At 32.2% G+C, this 17552-nt stretch overlaps 1 protein-coding gene across 1 annotated transcript; it reads left to right on the forward strand.

Moving 5' to 3' along the window:
- Nucleotides 1-13127: 13127 nt before the first annotated feature.
- Nucleotides 13128-17415, forward strand: HDR (4-hydroxy-3-methylbut-2-enyl diphosphate reductase). The gene is made up of 10 exons (XM_039032954.2): nt 13128-13794; nt 14120-14316; nt 15270-15449; nt 15559-15690; nt 15794-15868; nt 15953-16058; nt 16138-16232; nt 16542-16727; nt 16882-16968; nt 17059-17415. Exons 1-10 carry the CDS (start codon nt 13533-13535, stop codon nt 17122-17124), a joined length of 1386 nt encoding a protein of 461 aa, XP_038888882.1. The 5' UTR covers nt 13128-13532; the 3' UTR covers nt 17125-17415.
- Nucleotides 17416-17552: the final 137 nt, after the last annotated feature.

The following is a 17552-nucleotide window of genomic DNA, read 5'->3' on the forward strand; positions in this document are numbered from 1 at the left end:
AGAAATATGGCATTGTTCAACTTAGTACATTTTAAATTTTCTGTTGAACTGAGTCCTAACGTTTTTAAATTACACTGATATCTGACTTCATTAAGGTAATGTTATATAGATTGCATTGTTTTGAACGTTATTTTTGCCAACATGTTTGCGAAACATTATTGTATCATGGAAGTGTTATAAAACTTGTTTTGACATTTCAAGTTTTGGGTAAGTCGAGACAATTGTATCAAAACAAACCCTTATTGAAAGTAATGTTCAAAAGATACCTACGTATTCTTTTGGACTTTCCAAAGTAAAATGACGTGTTTGTGTGACAAATACTGATTTATTTGAAAAGTTAAAGGGTGTAGACTGTGTTGATGAATTTATTTCAAGTAACACCATGTAATAATTAACAAGTGTTGTTAACCTTTTGTTTCATTAGAACATCAATTTTTAACTATCAAACAGATATCTTTTCATGATAATGAGAGAGTTATGAGATAACTCAACCTTTATGATAAGACTTACTTGAAGTCTTTATTATCATATAAGATGACAAAATGACAACTTATGAATCTTTCAGTATTGGGAGAGCATTTATGAATCTTTCAGCAGTGGGAAAGCCATGTGGTGACTCAACTTACGCTATGACTTATTGGAAGTCAAAGCTGTCATACTAGATTAAAAGTATCGAAAGAAGTTGGCAAGAGCTAATAAAGTCATAATTATGAGATGAAGTATTGTACTTAATTTCAATAAGTTTTTTGTAGACTTTCATTGATGGGGTTATCTCATAAGATATGCAGGGGTCTACGAAAAGAAAGCTTGAACGTGTAGTATTTGGAGATATAGATCTTCAAAATAAGACTCTTGGCATCAGGTGAAAACTCACACTAGAACTATTGGATGAAAATAGACTATCAGTAAATTTTCTACCTAGTTTTACAGTAGAGTCTTAGTGCATTCATTATTGCATATGAGATATGTATAAATGAATACATTCTTTTATGAAAAGGAGTTCAAAACGTCAATACAATTTCAATAATTTTTTTTATATAGTATCATAATCAATTACTTTAAGCGATGACAATATTCTTGTATAGACAAGAAAATGAAACGTGGATATTTATCTGTTCTATATTGATATTTCCTCATTATGAATGAAGTAAAAATCAATATACAAGTTTTGACTGTTCAACCAATTTCAAATAGTTGATTTGAAGTAATTTTGTATATTAAAAGTCCACATATAGATGTTTAGGACATGTTGTTTAATTTGTCTCATGCATCTTACATTTACAAAGTAGTTATTTAATGTTCGATGTGATTGCTAAAGATGGAATGGTAATGTACCAATCTACAATGACATTGATATATCTAAGGAAAATGTTTCCTAAGACACCTCAAATGTTGAATGGATATCAATTTCACATGAGACTTCATTAACATTTAATATACAATTGTTTGGTTTAATCGAGGAATTTGATGGCTGATATTGAGTGAAAATAAAACTTACAAATAATGAAACTTCAGTGTATATAGTTTAAGATTTGATTTTTTACGAGTTACACTATTTCATATTGGATTTAGAGAAATCCATGTTTTATCTTAGATGGTGTCTATTGGATTGAGAGACAGTATTTTGCTTGTAAAACAATAATTTGCTTATGTTCAAGATGTCTTGAGATATTTGAAAACTATTTCAGTATAACTTAATCTATTTACTTTATACGACAACATGATTCAAGGATTAAATTGGAGACCATATGTAAGCACCTAGTGGAAGGAAACACGGAATGTGAGTACATCTTGTTGGTGAATAAATGGTTCTTATTGACATAACTGTTTGTAATATATAAAAGGATTCTCTAGGCTAAAATGTGAGAGGATCGCCTAGATTGTCTAGAACTATGAGACATGTCTCTAGTATGCTAGGGCAAGTGAGAGAGCATGTAGGGTATAGTTTATGGCCTAGGATACATGTCTCATCGGCTCATATTTCCCCGACTTTAGTGCAAGTGGAAGATTGTTGGAGTGTATGCCCTGAAGCCTCGTAGTTTTATGTTAATTGAATCAATGGTTGATTAATTTTATATTTAACCTAAGATCCAAGGTTATTTGATGTAACTTAAACATATATGTGGAGACATACAAGTGGATCGTGTTTAAATGATAACTTAAATGGTCTGTAGTAGATGGATTAGGTTGGGTGTCTTATCCTAGTAACACTACTGATATGACCTACTTGTAGTTATTACTATTGTTGTAAAGTACTACAAATGATCTAATCCTAATCATTCTTGTAGAGACATGTGAGTAAGGATATTTTATACAAAAGAGTTTGTATAAAGACTGGACAACGAAATGTTAAGTCCCTCTTTATAACGCCGTTGCTAGAAGAGACTTACGTTTCATCAAGATGACCATAGGTGACTTGAACTTAATTATGAGTGAGTTGTGAACTCTTGCTTATGAGGGCGATCCTTTGATTTGTATGGGTGAGAGTGGTCAGATTCGCTGACTTAATAAGTCTACCATTTTGAGGATTTGTCTAATTGGGGAGCTGTGAACACAGCTACACAAGAAGGGATTCATTCATTCTCTATAGTTAAAGTAAGAAGATAAATTTCTCCTTTAAGGGTGTATTCTGAGGCTAGAACAATGAGACGCCTCACCCTCTCCTGGCTCGAGAGGCTTCAATCATAGTTGGACTATGACTAATTGTTTCATTAGAGGGATCAGTGATACTTAAGGAGTTAGATGTAATTACAAAAGTAAAATGATAATTTGACCCAGCTGTACTTACGAGCAATTTGTGAAGGGTCAACACACTGTTGATTGGTTATATCCAAAGGACATGTAAATATATCTATAGTGCGAAAAGTTCAGTTGTTAGTCTTTAGTGGAATGACCGACAGTTAATGAATGTTGATTAATTTGATTAAAAGAGTTTAATCAATTAATCTTGTATCATTGGATCTTCAATCTATAGGCCCATAAGGTCCCCTCTTTAGCTCAATGAGGACTGATGTGAATCAAATTAATTTTGGTATAATTTGAATTGTTCAAATTAATTAAAGAAAATTAATTGTATAAGATACAGTTAAGTAATGTATATTGATACATTATATAATATAATATATGTTGATATATTTTTACGAGAGAAGTAAATATTTGAATATGATTCAAATATTAATTATATAAATATGATTCATATAAAATCTATATGTTAAAATTTAGTGTGAATATGATTCATATTAAACTTATATAGTTTTATGAAAGAAGTAAATGTTTGAATATGATTCAAATATTAATTATATGAATATGATTCATATAAAAACTATATGTTAAAATTGAATGTGAATATGATTCATATTAAATTTATGAGAAAGAATCATTATGTGAGAGTTGTTATTTGAATTTGATTCAAATATTAAATTATATGAATGTGATTTATATAAAAACTATATATTATATTATATGTGATATAATATAAACTATAGGTTATATATATATTGAAGGAACTCTTAACGAAGAGCATCCATGAGTGCATTCGGATCTTTTCGATTTCATCGTGACCGAAATACAACATATACATTCTAACATACAGTTATGCAAACTCACACTAATTAAAGACATGCTTTGAACACTAAAATACAAGGGAAAGAGTTCTCATACCAATTGAAGACCCTCTTCAAGTTTGGAACCCTTACGCAGTAGAGGAACCTCCACCTGTACTCCATCGCCCAGCAAACAAGACGGCTGCAACAGCACGGTCGTCTGCACGAACAGTCACGAACAAGTGAACATCAGCGGGGACGATACCACCAAAATGGAGCCCTTGGTATTCTCGGAGTGAGAATCCAAAGAGTGATCTTTGGTGAATTTGGTAGAGGTTGGAGAAAGAACAAATCGTATAGACGAAAAACAAGTGGGAGAGAAAAGGAGCTACCGTATAGCTAAGTGTTTATCATTTAGAAGAAGCTACACAATCGTGTAGGTTTTACTAACCGATCGTTTAGTAAATGGTAGATGATCGTTTAGAAAATACGAAACACTATGTGATCACTTAGGAAAGCTAAGCGATCGTTTAGGAACTAGCATGTGATCGTTTAGGCGTTGGCATGCGATCGTTTAGGCGATGAGTGACTATCGTATAGGCTCTCAAGCTACGCGATCGTTACGTTTTCACACCGATGCGATCTTTTTCGAACTTTTGCAAAATGAAACAAATTTTCATTTTATTCTTCGGTTACAATAACCAACTTCGGCTGCTCCCACTAACGCACGTCCGAGAGAAGTTTTAGGCCAATTATCATATAATTAACCAATTTAATAATTAATGAATATAATCATATTATATTCTTACCCTATAGTTTGATATCACATATCTACTATAGTAATTTCTCCTCTACTTGATATAAATCATATTTATATCTAAATTCCTCCAAAATAATGTATCTCATACATTTAGTCAATTATATCATATATAATTAACCAATCCAATCATATCATATATAATCGAACTCCCTCTTGTCAATTTGAACATTTCAAACTGATCCAAACACCGATTCTCGACTTTATCCAAGCTATCCAGGGGACCTAATGGACTAGTGGCTCGAAGCTCCAAGATACATGAATGACTGACTAAACTCTTTAGCCACGAGATCCACCATTCGTTAACTGTCAGACATTCCACTAAAGACCAACAGCTGAACTCTTCTTACCACAGATATATTTCTGTGTCCATTGGATATAACCAATCATGAGTACGATGACCCTTTACAGATGCTCGTAAGTACAATTGGGCAATTTTACCGTTTTGCCCATGTAGTTGCATCTCACTCCTTAAGTACCACTGATTCCTCTAATGAACAATATAACATAGTCCAACTATGTGTGAACACCTCTCGGGCCAAAAGAAGGTGTGTGGCGCTATATCGTTCAAGTCCTGAAATCAGCCCTTAAGGTAGCTATCTATCTACTTACCCCTACTTCGAGGAAGGAGTGAATTCCATCTTGTGTAGCTGAGTTCCCAGCTTCTAAATCAGACGAATCCCCAAAATGGTAGGTTTGAATCGACGACCTAGCCACCCGTACCCATATAAATCAAAGGACCGCCCTCAATGGTAGGAGTTCCCAACTTACTCAGGATTGAGGTCATGTTACCTATGGTCATCCTAGTGAAGTGAAGTCTCTGTCATGAATGGTATTATATGACGAGATATTAACACTTCGTGGTCAGGTCTTATACAAACTCTTTATATTGGACGCCCCCACTCGCATGTCCCCTACACGAATGATCAGGATCAGATCATCTGTGAAAAATCACAACACTAGTGACCTTTCACAAAGCGGGTCGCATCTGTACGTTACTAGGATAAGGTTTTCCTTCTATATCCATATACTACAGACCATTTTAGTTATGACTCAAGACATGATCCACTTGTATGTCACCAAATATATGCTTAAGTTACATACTGATAACCAAGGATTTTATGTTTATTGGTTTATGGTAAAGCAAATAAAACATGCAACTGAGCATAAAATAAGATATGAAGTAAATATCATATATTATACAACACAAGCGTTCGTACAAACTATTTACAAACTACAGGACACGAGACTTTAGGGCATCAATCCCAACATATATATATATATATTAGTTTATTAAAATTCAAAATTTTTAATTTGAATTTAATAAAATTAAAGGCTCATTATGTTCTCAAACTCCCAACAAACTAAAAAAAAAAGAGAGAGGATGTGAGGTGTACTTTCTCAATCTTCTCTTTTCCTCTCATCCTCTCTGCGAAAAATGAGATTTTGCAGAAAATAGTTTTCTTAGAAATAGCTCTCAAGCTCTCTCCTCCTCCCTTATCAAAGTTGAGTGCAACCTTAGAACTCTGCACGGTTCCCGTCTCTGAGAATAACGGGAAAGATTCCTTGGTGGTGTCCGTTCCTGTGTTCGTGGACGTCTAGTTCTTAAGATCGGGAGAAGACGATGCGTTGTGGAAAGGAATGTGAAGAATAGATCTTCAACGGGTATGTGATATCCTAACCCTTTTTCTTCTTCTTGTACAGTAGAAAGCATGTTTAATTAGTTTTGTTTATCCTGCGTTTCCATCCTCTAATTATTGTTCTATAAAATTAAAATTGAGATATGATTTCTTCCCTTGCGGGGAATTTCAATCCATTCAACCCTCTTCTGGCCCGAGATGGGTTCGGTCATAGTTGGACTATAACTTATTATTCATTAAAGGGAGCAGTGGTACTTAAGGAGTTAGATGTAACTATAGGGGCAAAACGACAATTTTTTGCCTAGTTGTACTTACGAGCAATTTGTGAAGAGTTACCGCACTATCAACAGGTTATATCCAATGGACATAGAAATATATCTGTAGTGTGAAGAGTACAACTGTCGGTCTTTAGTGGACTGACCGACAATTAATGGATGTTGAGTAATTGAATTAAAGAAGTTTAATTAATTATTCAAGTACCATTGAAGCTTCAATCTACAGTTTCATAAGGTCCCATCTGCAGCTCAACTGGGATTATTGAGAATTAATTTTGAATTAATTTGAATTGTTCAAATTAATTGAGAGAATTAATTATATATGATATAATTGATTTAAATTAATTACATGTGATATAATTAATATAATGTATTTGATACATTATAATATAAAGTTGATTTGAGAGGAAATAAATATTTGAATATGATTCAAATATTAATTATGTGAATTGGATTCATATAATTAAATTTAATATAAATTTGATTTATATTAAATACCATGAATTATTGAGAAAATTCAAACTATAGGTTATATTGTATTTAATATAGTATAAACTACAGATTATATGTTATATTAGATATAACATATAGTATAATATATATGTTATATATTAAGGTGGTTAATGTATGTGTCTATATATATATATATAATCAAAATTGGTTTTAATTTATTTTTAAAATTTTTGAAATTTAAATGGAGGGAGTTATTTTCTAACTTCTTCCCCCTATTTTCTCTCTAAGGACGTGAAAATTGAAGATAGAGATATCATCTTCTTCGTTCTGTGGATTCTAGTGGTAGATGACAGAACAATATTCCAGAAAAACTTCCTCTCTCAGATTTCCTCTCAAGAAAACTATCTCTCACCCAAAAACCAATAGAGCCCACACCTCTTGTTTGATTCTCTACCCAAAGGAGAATACAGAAGGTTCAACTTATGGTGATGTTCTTCTTGCTTGTTCTTCGGTTCTTAGTTTGAGAGTTTGAGCTAGAAGATTGTTAGTGGAGAAGAGAAATTTTTGTGAAAATTGTGTCTTCAAGAGGTAAGTCTCCAAATTTCTTTTTCTCTTATTTGTAATGTTTTAAAGCATATTGTAAAATTCCTCTTAGAATGCATGATTTAGATTTTATATATTTTTTTAGTTTTTTTGTAAAATTGAGAATTGGGACGATCTAGCTTCCGTAACAGACCTCACAGTTCTTTCACTACCTTGGGTAAGGAGAGCAATGACCAGTTGTCAGGCCTATATTGGGGTAGGTCTAGCACGATTTGGCACATAACTTCGTCATAAGATGAAGAACCGAGTTGGAAAATCAGTTGGACCTTAAAAGGGTATGGCTCGATAGGCCCAACAACCTCTAAAAAGTTTGAATTTAAGTTTCGTGACAGGGTAGCATGGAAGTTAAAGGGGAGATTGTTCTCCCAAGATAAAATTTTAGAATTGAAACCCATGACGAATAGCTAGAAAAACCACGAACCCTAACTTGAGAGTGGGGGCTATGTTATGAGTGGATTCGAGAACCAAAGACATATTGTGTTTTATGTCCTAAAACTCGTGGTTTGTAAACAATAAAACTTATTCTGAAAATTCAATAAGTTGTTATTGAATATATGAATTGCTTATTTCGTTTTAGAAATAAATCCAATAAACTAAAAGATCCATGATTATTACATGAGTACTTGAACTTTATGTGGAGATATAAAAGTGATCAGGTTCGAGTAAATAGTCAAAATGATCTATAGTATATGAATAAGGTTGAGTGCTTTATTCTAGAAACACTATTGGATGCAGCCCACTCTGTAGTTGTTACAAGGAATTGTAAAGTGCTACAGATGATGTGATCTTAATTCATACATTTATGATATGAGGAGTGAGGGGCGTCCTGTGTAATGGGTTTGTACAAGATCATACCAAGTTATAAGTCACTATTTCTTTATAACATTGTTTACAGTTTAAGATTGATTATTTCAAAGTGATGACCTAGATAACTTGAACTTAATCTTGAGCTAACTACAAACTCCTGTTTATTCGGGATTATCCTTAGATTTGCTTAGGTGAGGTTGACTCAACAGTGCTGGCTCAATAAACCTCCATTTCAGGGGTAAAAACAAGTAGAAAGCTGGGGACATAGGGTGCAAGATGGAATTCACTCCTATCCGCTTTCAGGGATAGTAGCGAGGTTGTTCCCTTAAGTGCTGACTCCAGGTCTTGAACAAGGGGCCCCACCCTCTCATTGGCCTGAGATGGACTCGGTTTCTTGATCGGATCACAAACTAATTGTTCATTAGAGGATCAATGGGACTTAAGGAACAAGAGGTAATCTCGGGGGTAAACAGACATTTGACCTAGCCGTTATTACGAACAACCTGTGAAGGGTTAACTTACTAATCATGGTTATATCAAGTAGACATAATATATCTACAGTGAGGGGAGTGCAACTATGGGCTTTAGTGGAGTGACCCATTAGTTAATGAATGAGGGTTAATTTAGTGTAAAGAGTATAGCCAATTAATCTCGGGTCGTTAGAGCCCATGATCTGTAGGTCCACGAGGTCCACCTACTAGCTCATAAATAGATTAGCCTTAGAGTAGCGTGATAAGTTAATTTGAAATGTTCAAATTAAAATTAAGGGAATTAGTAATTATATGTGATATAATTACACGTTTAATTTTAGAATTAAACAAAATTGGAGAATCAATTAATATTTAAATATGATTTAAATATTAAATTCATGAATGGGGATTTATGTGGTGAAATTTGTGTAAAATTAATTTAACATTTAATATTAAATTAATTAGAATTAATTAAATTATTTAATTAATTATTTATTATTAATTTTATTGAAAAATTAATTAATTAATTAATTTCATAAAATTAATAAAATTTTCAATTTTGAAATCAAAATTGATTTTGAAAATCAGTTTAAAATTGGAAAAGATTGGAAAACACAAAATGGAAAAGTGGGAGAACTCCACTATCACCTTGAGCTAGCTCACTCATTTTCCACCATTTTTTGATTCAATCTTCCAAGCATGAGGTGCTCTTCATATAGCTTTCTTCCTTGCATGATGGTCTTGCAATAAATGAAGAAGATTGAGCTGAGAATTGGGCATGCATTAGTTGAGTTTTTGTTGAAAAACTTGAGTTGAAGAAGGTGTTCTTAAAAAAGTGCAGCAGTGAGCTTCTTCTCCAAATTCCCTTTATTCAAGCTTATTTTGAGTCCTACAACTCAATCTAAGGTTCCAAGAGAATAGAAGGGAAGACCTTGAGGTGGTTCACAAGAAGATTTGGAGAAAATTTGCAGCTAAATTCGAGTTTCAAGAGATTCTACAAAGGTATGTCTTGAAACCCTCTTATTATTGTATGAGCATGCTTTATTCCTATAAGGCAAAAGTATCAAAGGAGAGTAAGAGAGGGATGAAAAGAGCAAGTCCAAGAAAGATTTAGGTCAGTTTTACCTCGGTTTGGGTCGAGATTGAGCCCTTAATGAGAGCTTAAAATGCCAAAAGACCCCGTATAAGCAAGGCCTTAGAGGGATTTAACCCTAGTGCACCTGACAAGAATGTTAGGCCAGTCGGCTTGGTAGGCTTGTATGCGTTCTGCTCGATATAGATCTCTAATAAGATAAGGAAAGAGAAATAGTATATAAAATAGATTTGTTTAATCATATTTAATCCTAACTTGTTAGGATTAGGAAAAATCTATATGATTTTATCATAAAGAAGAAAGATAAACTCTATCTCATTCCCCCTATAAATATACCCTTATGGCTCTATATGAGGTAACCAAGAACTTTTGACTTCTTTATTCTACAATTTTCTTATTGACTTAGGCATTGTTTTGCAAGTTATCTCTTCCCTAAATTACAAATTTACCGTTGATGTCACGTGAAGGTTAGGTGCATTTTTCCTTAGCCAAAATTTAAAATCAACAACTACTAAATTACTTATGCTTACCTTGGCAAGCGTAAGTATTATTTGGTATTCTACAAAATAGATGGTTAAACTAGAATTAAAAAGATGTTCAAAATTTATTTAAATAATTGTGTTAGCTTTTTGTATGTTTTAATTTTCTTGGATACAATATAAACGTTTTATAACGATACATGAAAATAGAAGAAATTAAAATGTTCCTTTGCAAAAGAGGGAAAAAAAAAACAAAAAAGAAATAAAATGTTCTAGATAACATTTTAGTTCTTTTATATACATACATACATATCCTTTTCAAAATATATATTGCAGAGAGAGAAATATGAATTGTAATTTAGTGCAACACATCAAACAGATAAAAATAAATGTAAAAGAAAAATATAGAAAATTAAAGAGTTCAATAGGAAAAAGATAGAAAATTAAATATTGTTAAAAGCATCGATGCATTTAAATTCATCGTAGCACATAAGGTTAAACTTTTGGATACATTAATAATTTAACATATGAATCCAGAATTTTATTTGAGGAGAGTACAAGTTTACATATATGTGTATAATTTTAGATGGGTTGATACAAATATTCAAATTAAGAAATATCGATTAAATTTAAATTAAAATTTAGTCCCTAAACTTTATGGTTTGTCTCCATTTGGTCGCAAACTTAAAAATAAATTATATATATATATATAACAAAATCTCAAATTTCAAATTTATATCTAATGGAATTTCAAAATTTTCAATTTTATGTCTTATAAGTCCTAGGATTAATGTTATTTTTCAACATTCACGGACTTAAAACGACATAAAATTAAAAGTTTAGAGTCACATCAGATATAAAATTTAAAGTTTAAATCCTATTTTGGTATTTGAATTTTGAATCTTATTCTATCTTAGTCCATAATCTTTCAAAAAATGCCTATTTTGGTCCCTAGTGTTAAGGTTCTGTGAACTTTTTAATAGAATGGTGAACTAGATTATATATGTAGATGTTTAGACTACCAAATAAGTTATCCCTATAGAACGTGGAGTTTCAATTTCAATCAGAGTGTAAATCAAAAGTTAGTTTGATTTTGGTTATTCACCTTTTTAGCCCCTGGGATGTTGGTCTATGATTCATTGAGGTAATATATATATATATATATATATATATATATATATATATATATATATATTTTAAGAAATAAAAAGAAAGATAGTATTCTTAAAAAGGAAAAATATGCGAAACTGGGGGCACAAGAGAGTTGAGTTTTGAAGAAAAAAAAATGGAAAATCAATGATGTTTGTACAATAAGTTTCTTGATTTTCTATTGAGGTGGGTGAGCTTTCGACTAGAATTGTGACAGAGATTCTAATTTACATTTTGTTTGAGTTAATTAAATTTTTGTTTTAGTGAATCGGTTGTAATTTCATCGTCGTCTTCATCTCAAACTCTAATTCTGCATGACTTGATTGCAATGTTCCATCTCTTTCCGTTATTATTGTCATCATCGCTTTGTACACCTCAAAATCAACCTCCAGGGTAAAGTAGCTCCAAAAGAAGGAGAAGAGATGAGTGAGAAGGAGTTGGGCATTGATATTTACAAGAAAATAAATTAGAACCTTAGAATTTTTAATCTAAAATTGATCAACTTATTTGGGATCTTAATCAAACCATCTAATGCCTAATCATATAAAAGTATACCCACCTCATTTTGTTAAACAGTTAATAGAATCTTAACAGCAGGGACTAAAATAACCAAAATTTCAAAGTTTAAGGACTAAATCATACGTTTTTTAAAATTTGTAGACTAAAATAGAATAAGATTTAAAGTTCAAGGAACAAAATAGGATTTAAACCAAAATTTAATTACATGTGTATATATATATATATAATTATAAAATTATTTTTCTAAAAATTCACGATAAAACTTGATAAACAAACATGTTTAAAAGAAGCGCGTGCAAAACTCAAGACCATGGAGGTAAAAATGGTATGTAAGGTAAGAAATGGCGTTACAAAAGCAATAGCCAACCGAACAAAAGCATGAACTTTTTCGTAATTTCACCTATGATCCTCGAATTAGGTTCCAATTATTCTACTTGACTAAGAGCCAAAACTATTTTTACAAATAATATTAATAGATTTTCAATGGAATGAAATTATTAAAAATCAATGGTTGGATGGTTTAGTACTTTTAAATTTTAATAGAATGTTAATACAAATTAGATTTTCTTTTCTTCTAAACAATTAATAATAAATTATCCATATCAACTTTGATTAATATTTATTGAAAATACATGGATTCATTTCAACATTTGAGATAGTGCAAAAATTAAATAAAAAAAAAAAATAAAGTATAAATATCAAAACAACATTTTAATCATTTTTTTCCTTCTCTTAATTTAATTTATATATTTTTAAAATGAATATCGATTTAAGACATATTTGATAACTATATTATTTTTATTTCTCTACTCTTATGAAATTAACCTCGTAAACATTACTTCCATTTATAGTTTTTTCCAAATTTTAGAAGAACAAACAAATAGTTCATTCACTTTTTTCTTAGAATTCAAATATATATATATTAAAAAAAGATTTAAAAACTTAAAAGATAGATAGATGGTAAGAAAACAATATAAATTAAAAAAAGAAAAAAAAGTAAAGTATCAAATATCTTTTTTTTTTTATGGAAAATAAAGCTTACCAACCCTATTTAAAAAAAAAAATTATTTACTTTATAAGGGCGTTTTTTAAAAAATTCATGCTAAGTTTTGAAAATTTGTTCCAATTTTTCTTCTAATAAAGAAAAATTATTTCAACTTTTATAATTTGATTAAGATTTCAAATGGTGATAAAATAAGTAGAATTTTTGAAATTATCATCCAACAATATTAAATAGTATCAACATAGGATTAATATGTGTGAGAACTTAGTTTCATTATAAAAAAATATTGTAAAGCTTTACGAAGTTTTTTTTAATTAATTAATTATTTTTATCCAATGTTCTTTAAGTACACATTAAATTATTTTCAATTTTAAACTATTAGAAATGTTTAAATAAAGTTTAAAAATTAAGTTCTTACCAATTTAAATATTACTAGGATTTTTCTTTTTAAACCAAAAATGCAAAAGAAAAAAAAAAGACAGCACAGATATATATTGTAATAATAATTTCCAATGTAAATTTATTAATTAAGGGGAAAAAAAAAAAGAAAAAAGAAAAAGGAAAAAAGAAGAAGAAGACAGAGTGAGGACATGGTTGAATGGAGATAAATGGAGCAGGAAGAAGAAGGGGCCATTTGTCTGAGCTTGCGAGTGGAAATTGAGCTCTCGGATTATTCTCTTCCATGGCGTTCTCCATGCAACTTTATCGTCTTCCTACTCGTACAGATGCGCTCTTGCCGGAGAATTTCGCCACCCTTCGGTCAGTCCGGTACAGGAAGCCTTTGTCCGTGAGATGCGACGGCGATTCTTCTTCTTCAGCGGCTGTGGACTCCGATTTTGACGCCAAGGTGTTCCGGAGGAACTTAACGAAAAGCGAGAATTACAACCGCAGAGGGTTTGGTTACAAGGACGAGACTCTGGCGCTCATGAATCGCGAGTATACGAGTAAGTCTCGATCGTCTTGAATTTGTTAGGTTTCTGATGGAATTAGAAAAATGATTTTGAATTCTTTGTTTTCTTTCTTTTGCATGACCGATTTTGTGGAGGAAAGCTAGAGAATATTCTATTATTCTATTACCTACTCCTGAAAAATTTCAGTCTTCCGATTTGGCTTCTCAAGACTATAAACCAAATTAAAAGTTATAAAAAGAAGGAGAAAAAGCCTTATCACTTGAATTTTCAACTTATTTTTCTGAAAAAGAAGTTTGTTAAGAAGCTTGTGTGTTCTAATTCTATGCTTGTGTGTTCTAATTCTATGTTGGAATTTCAGGTGATGTCATAAAGACTCTGAAAGAAAATGGATTTGAGTATACGTGGGGAAATGTTACTGTAAAACTGGCGGAAGCATATGGATTTTGTTGGGGAGTTGAGCGAGCAGTCCAGATTGCTTATGAAGCGAGAAAACAATTCCCTGATGAGAAAATATGGTTAACCAATGAAATTATTCACAATCCAACTGTTAACAAGGTATTGATTAATGTAGTGCCTGATTCTTTCTGTTTTAAATCTAGAAATGAAGCTTACTCTGGTAAACTTGATGATGCTTTTGGTGTTCTGTTTAACAGAGAGTCTTTAAAAAAAAAAAAAAAAAAAATCTAAAGCTTTGTGTAATATTTTATCGTCCAATAACGAGTTGTTAGCATCTGTTCTACTTTCAATCAGATGTGATTGTTTTATCCCATTCTGGGATCTCCCCCTTTCTCTCTGACTGATTCATGCATCTTATTTTGTGGAGGAAGTTCAAATTTTCCATTACTAGTTTATTCCTGACTATTGTGCTTTGATGTCTCTCTTTCATTCATCTAATGATGACATGCTCCAGCTTAATCGCCAAAAAAGGCAATCTGTTTTTAGTTTTGAATTTTATTTCCATTCCCAACTATGCATTTAGATCCGTCTGAACTGTGATTTGAAAATTTTGCAAGATAGTATTCCAGTTGCTGTCCTGGTCCCATGTGTGTGGTTTTCAGTCTGGTGAATTGACTACGAAGAAGGAAGACTTTTGACCTTCCAGTCTTTGGGAACAATTTAGTTCATTTTTGTGAATTCTATATTTTATCTTTTTATCTTTTGTTTTTTTTCTAAATTCTAATAATGTTTCCATATAGTGTATGGGGTAGAATAGACTTGTTGATCATCTTCTAGTTTTTGGAAGCAGTAAAAGTCTTGCACCAATATGTCTTCAATTTTATCTTTACTGCTTGCAGTTCTTTTCCTAGAAACCTTAACACACTTATACTTTGGATTTCCTTGCCTTGCCATCTTTTTGAAACAAGAGAACATCCTAAATTATGACGGCTGTTCAAAAGTTTATAAACTTATTTGTTTGTTGAATTTCATGCCATCGTTTCGCACAGTTCTTAATTCCTCATTACAAGAAGGAATGAAATAACATAAATATTTTTGAATTCTATATGTAGCGCTTAGAGGAGATGGAAGTCCAAAACATTCCACTCGAGGAAGGAAGGAAACAGTTTGAAGTGGTCGACAAGGGTGATGTTGTGATTTTGCCTGCCTTCGGGGCTGCAGTGGAGGAGATGTTGACATTGAGTGAAAAAAAGGTGCAAATCGTTGATACAACTTGCCCATGGGTTTCAAAGGTATGTTCTGATATACTGACAATAATGCTACACTGCAATAAATAGTATGTATGTTGCTTCTGACAAAAATTCTCTCAATTTACTGTTGTTGTCTGTATAACATTTGAAGGTTTGGAATGTTGTGGACAAGCACAAGAAAGGCGATTATACTTCAATCATTCATGGTAAATATGCTCATGAAGAAACTGTAGCAACAGCATCCTTTGCAGGAAAATATATAATTGTGAAGAACATGGCAGAGGTACTTTCATTTCATTTTTCTTTTTTGTTGACTACAGTAATTCTACCCTTTGCTGGGTGAGGAATAATGTTAATTTGTCGAATAAACTTTTGCCTTTATACAGGCAATGTATGTGTGTGACTATATTCTCGGAGGTGAACTTGATGGATCCAGTTCAACTAAAGAAGAGTTTATGAAGGTATGGTTTTGTCATTACTTAACCATTATATATTGACATCATTCACATTTCACAGCTATAATGATAATAATTTCTGGTCTGCAGAAATTCAAAAATGCAGTCTCGGAAGGTTTTGACCCAGATATTGACCTATTGAAGGTCGGAATTGCAAATCAAACCACAATGCTCAAGGGAGAAACAGAAGAGATTGGTAAATAATCTGCTGAAAAACCATTCGTTGCTTTTCCTAGAAATTTCAAGCATGTTTATTTAAATTTTACCTTTATCAGGTAAATTAGTTGAAAGAACTATGATGCGCAAGCACGGAGTGGAAAATGTCAACGAGCACTTCCTCAGTTTCAATACAATATGCGATGCTACTCAAGTAAGTCTCATCGGATTTGCTGTGGTGTCTAGCATGTGAATTTTAGGGAGTAAAGTGTGGTTTAGTATTCTACTTTCCACTCTTCATTGTCAAGTTTGTGCGTGCATTAAGGAATTTATAAACATATTTCAAAATGGTTTTTAAAAAAAGATGTGTCCTCACATGGGGTACTATCAATTAAACTCTGATCCTTTGGAACCATCTTTATCAGCTCCTGTCACGTTTCTATTAACTTTGCAAACCAATGTGTGCTTATCTTATAAACTTTTAGTTGTCACTGATGTGCTCTAACCTGTTATATTCTATCAGGAGCGTCAAGATGCAATGTACAAGCTAGTAGAGGGAAAACTGGATCTCATGTTAGTTGTTGGTGGATGGAATTCCAGTAATACTTCTCATCTTCAAGAGATAGCGGAGGAGCGAGGAATTCCATCTTACTGGATCGATAGTGAGCAGAGAATAGGTCCAGGAAACAGAATAGCTTACAAACTGAATGTAAGTTACCATACAGATTTCAGCTCTAATCCCCTTTAGTCTCAAATTCAGACTCTTTCTTTGTTCACTTCTCAATATTCCATTGCAATATAAACCCTACCTTTTCTTTCCTTGATTACTTACAATTTCACCATCCTTGCAAATTCATGTTTAGCATGGGGAGTTAGTTGAAAAGGAGAACTGGCTACCCAAGGGTCCAATCACAATTGGTGTCACATCCGGGGCCTCAACCCCTGATAAGGTTAGCCTTTCTCTTCGACTTATATGCTTGTTAGTTCAAATTGTTGTCTGCAACAAATTTCAAAACCATACCATGTCTGCTTTCAAACAGGTCGTCGAAGATGCTCTTATCAAAGTCTTTGACATTAAGCGCGAAGAAGCTTTGCAGTTTGCATAAATTTATAGGTTAGTAGTTCAAATTGACTTATTAGAGACAAGAGTTGTATGATTGTAAATGTGTAACTGAAATGTGGTACCATCCCTTCAAATCATATAGTCTCTTGTATCAAAATAGTAATGTTGTGCAGTAGTAAAGATCCTAGTCCTACACAGAAATGTATCGCATAGTTCAATTAGTTCAACGAGTATGTCGACCTTCAACGCTGTTGAATTGTATCTGTAATTTTATCGTTTGGACTCTGAAGAGCACATATTCACACCCAAATTACAGAGGAAATGTTGATTGAAACAGAGAGAGTTGGTGATCTGTTATTTATTGTGTGGCTTCAAGAATGGGATCCATATAAGGAAAAGATAATTTTGTGGAATCCAAATGAAATTATGTTACGTTCATTTTGTGCCGAATTTCTTCATCATGAAATTGTT

This window comes from Benincasa hispida, chromosome 5 (genome assembly GCF_027475165.1).
Source record: "Benincasa hispida cultivar pf3 chromosome 5, pf3_genome.v1.1, whole genome shotgun sequence".
Lineage (NCBI taxonomy): Eukaryota > Viridiplantae > Streptophyta > Magnoliopsida > Cucurbitales > Cucurbitaceae > Benincasa > Benincasa hispida.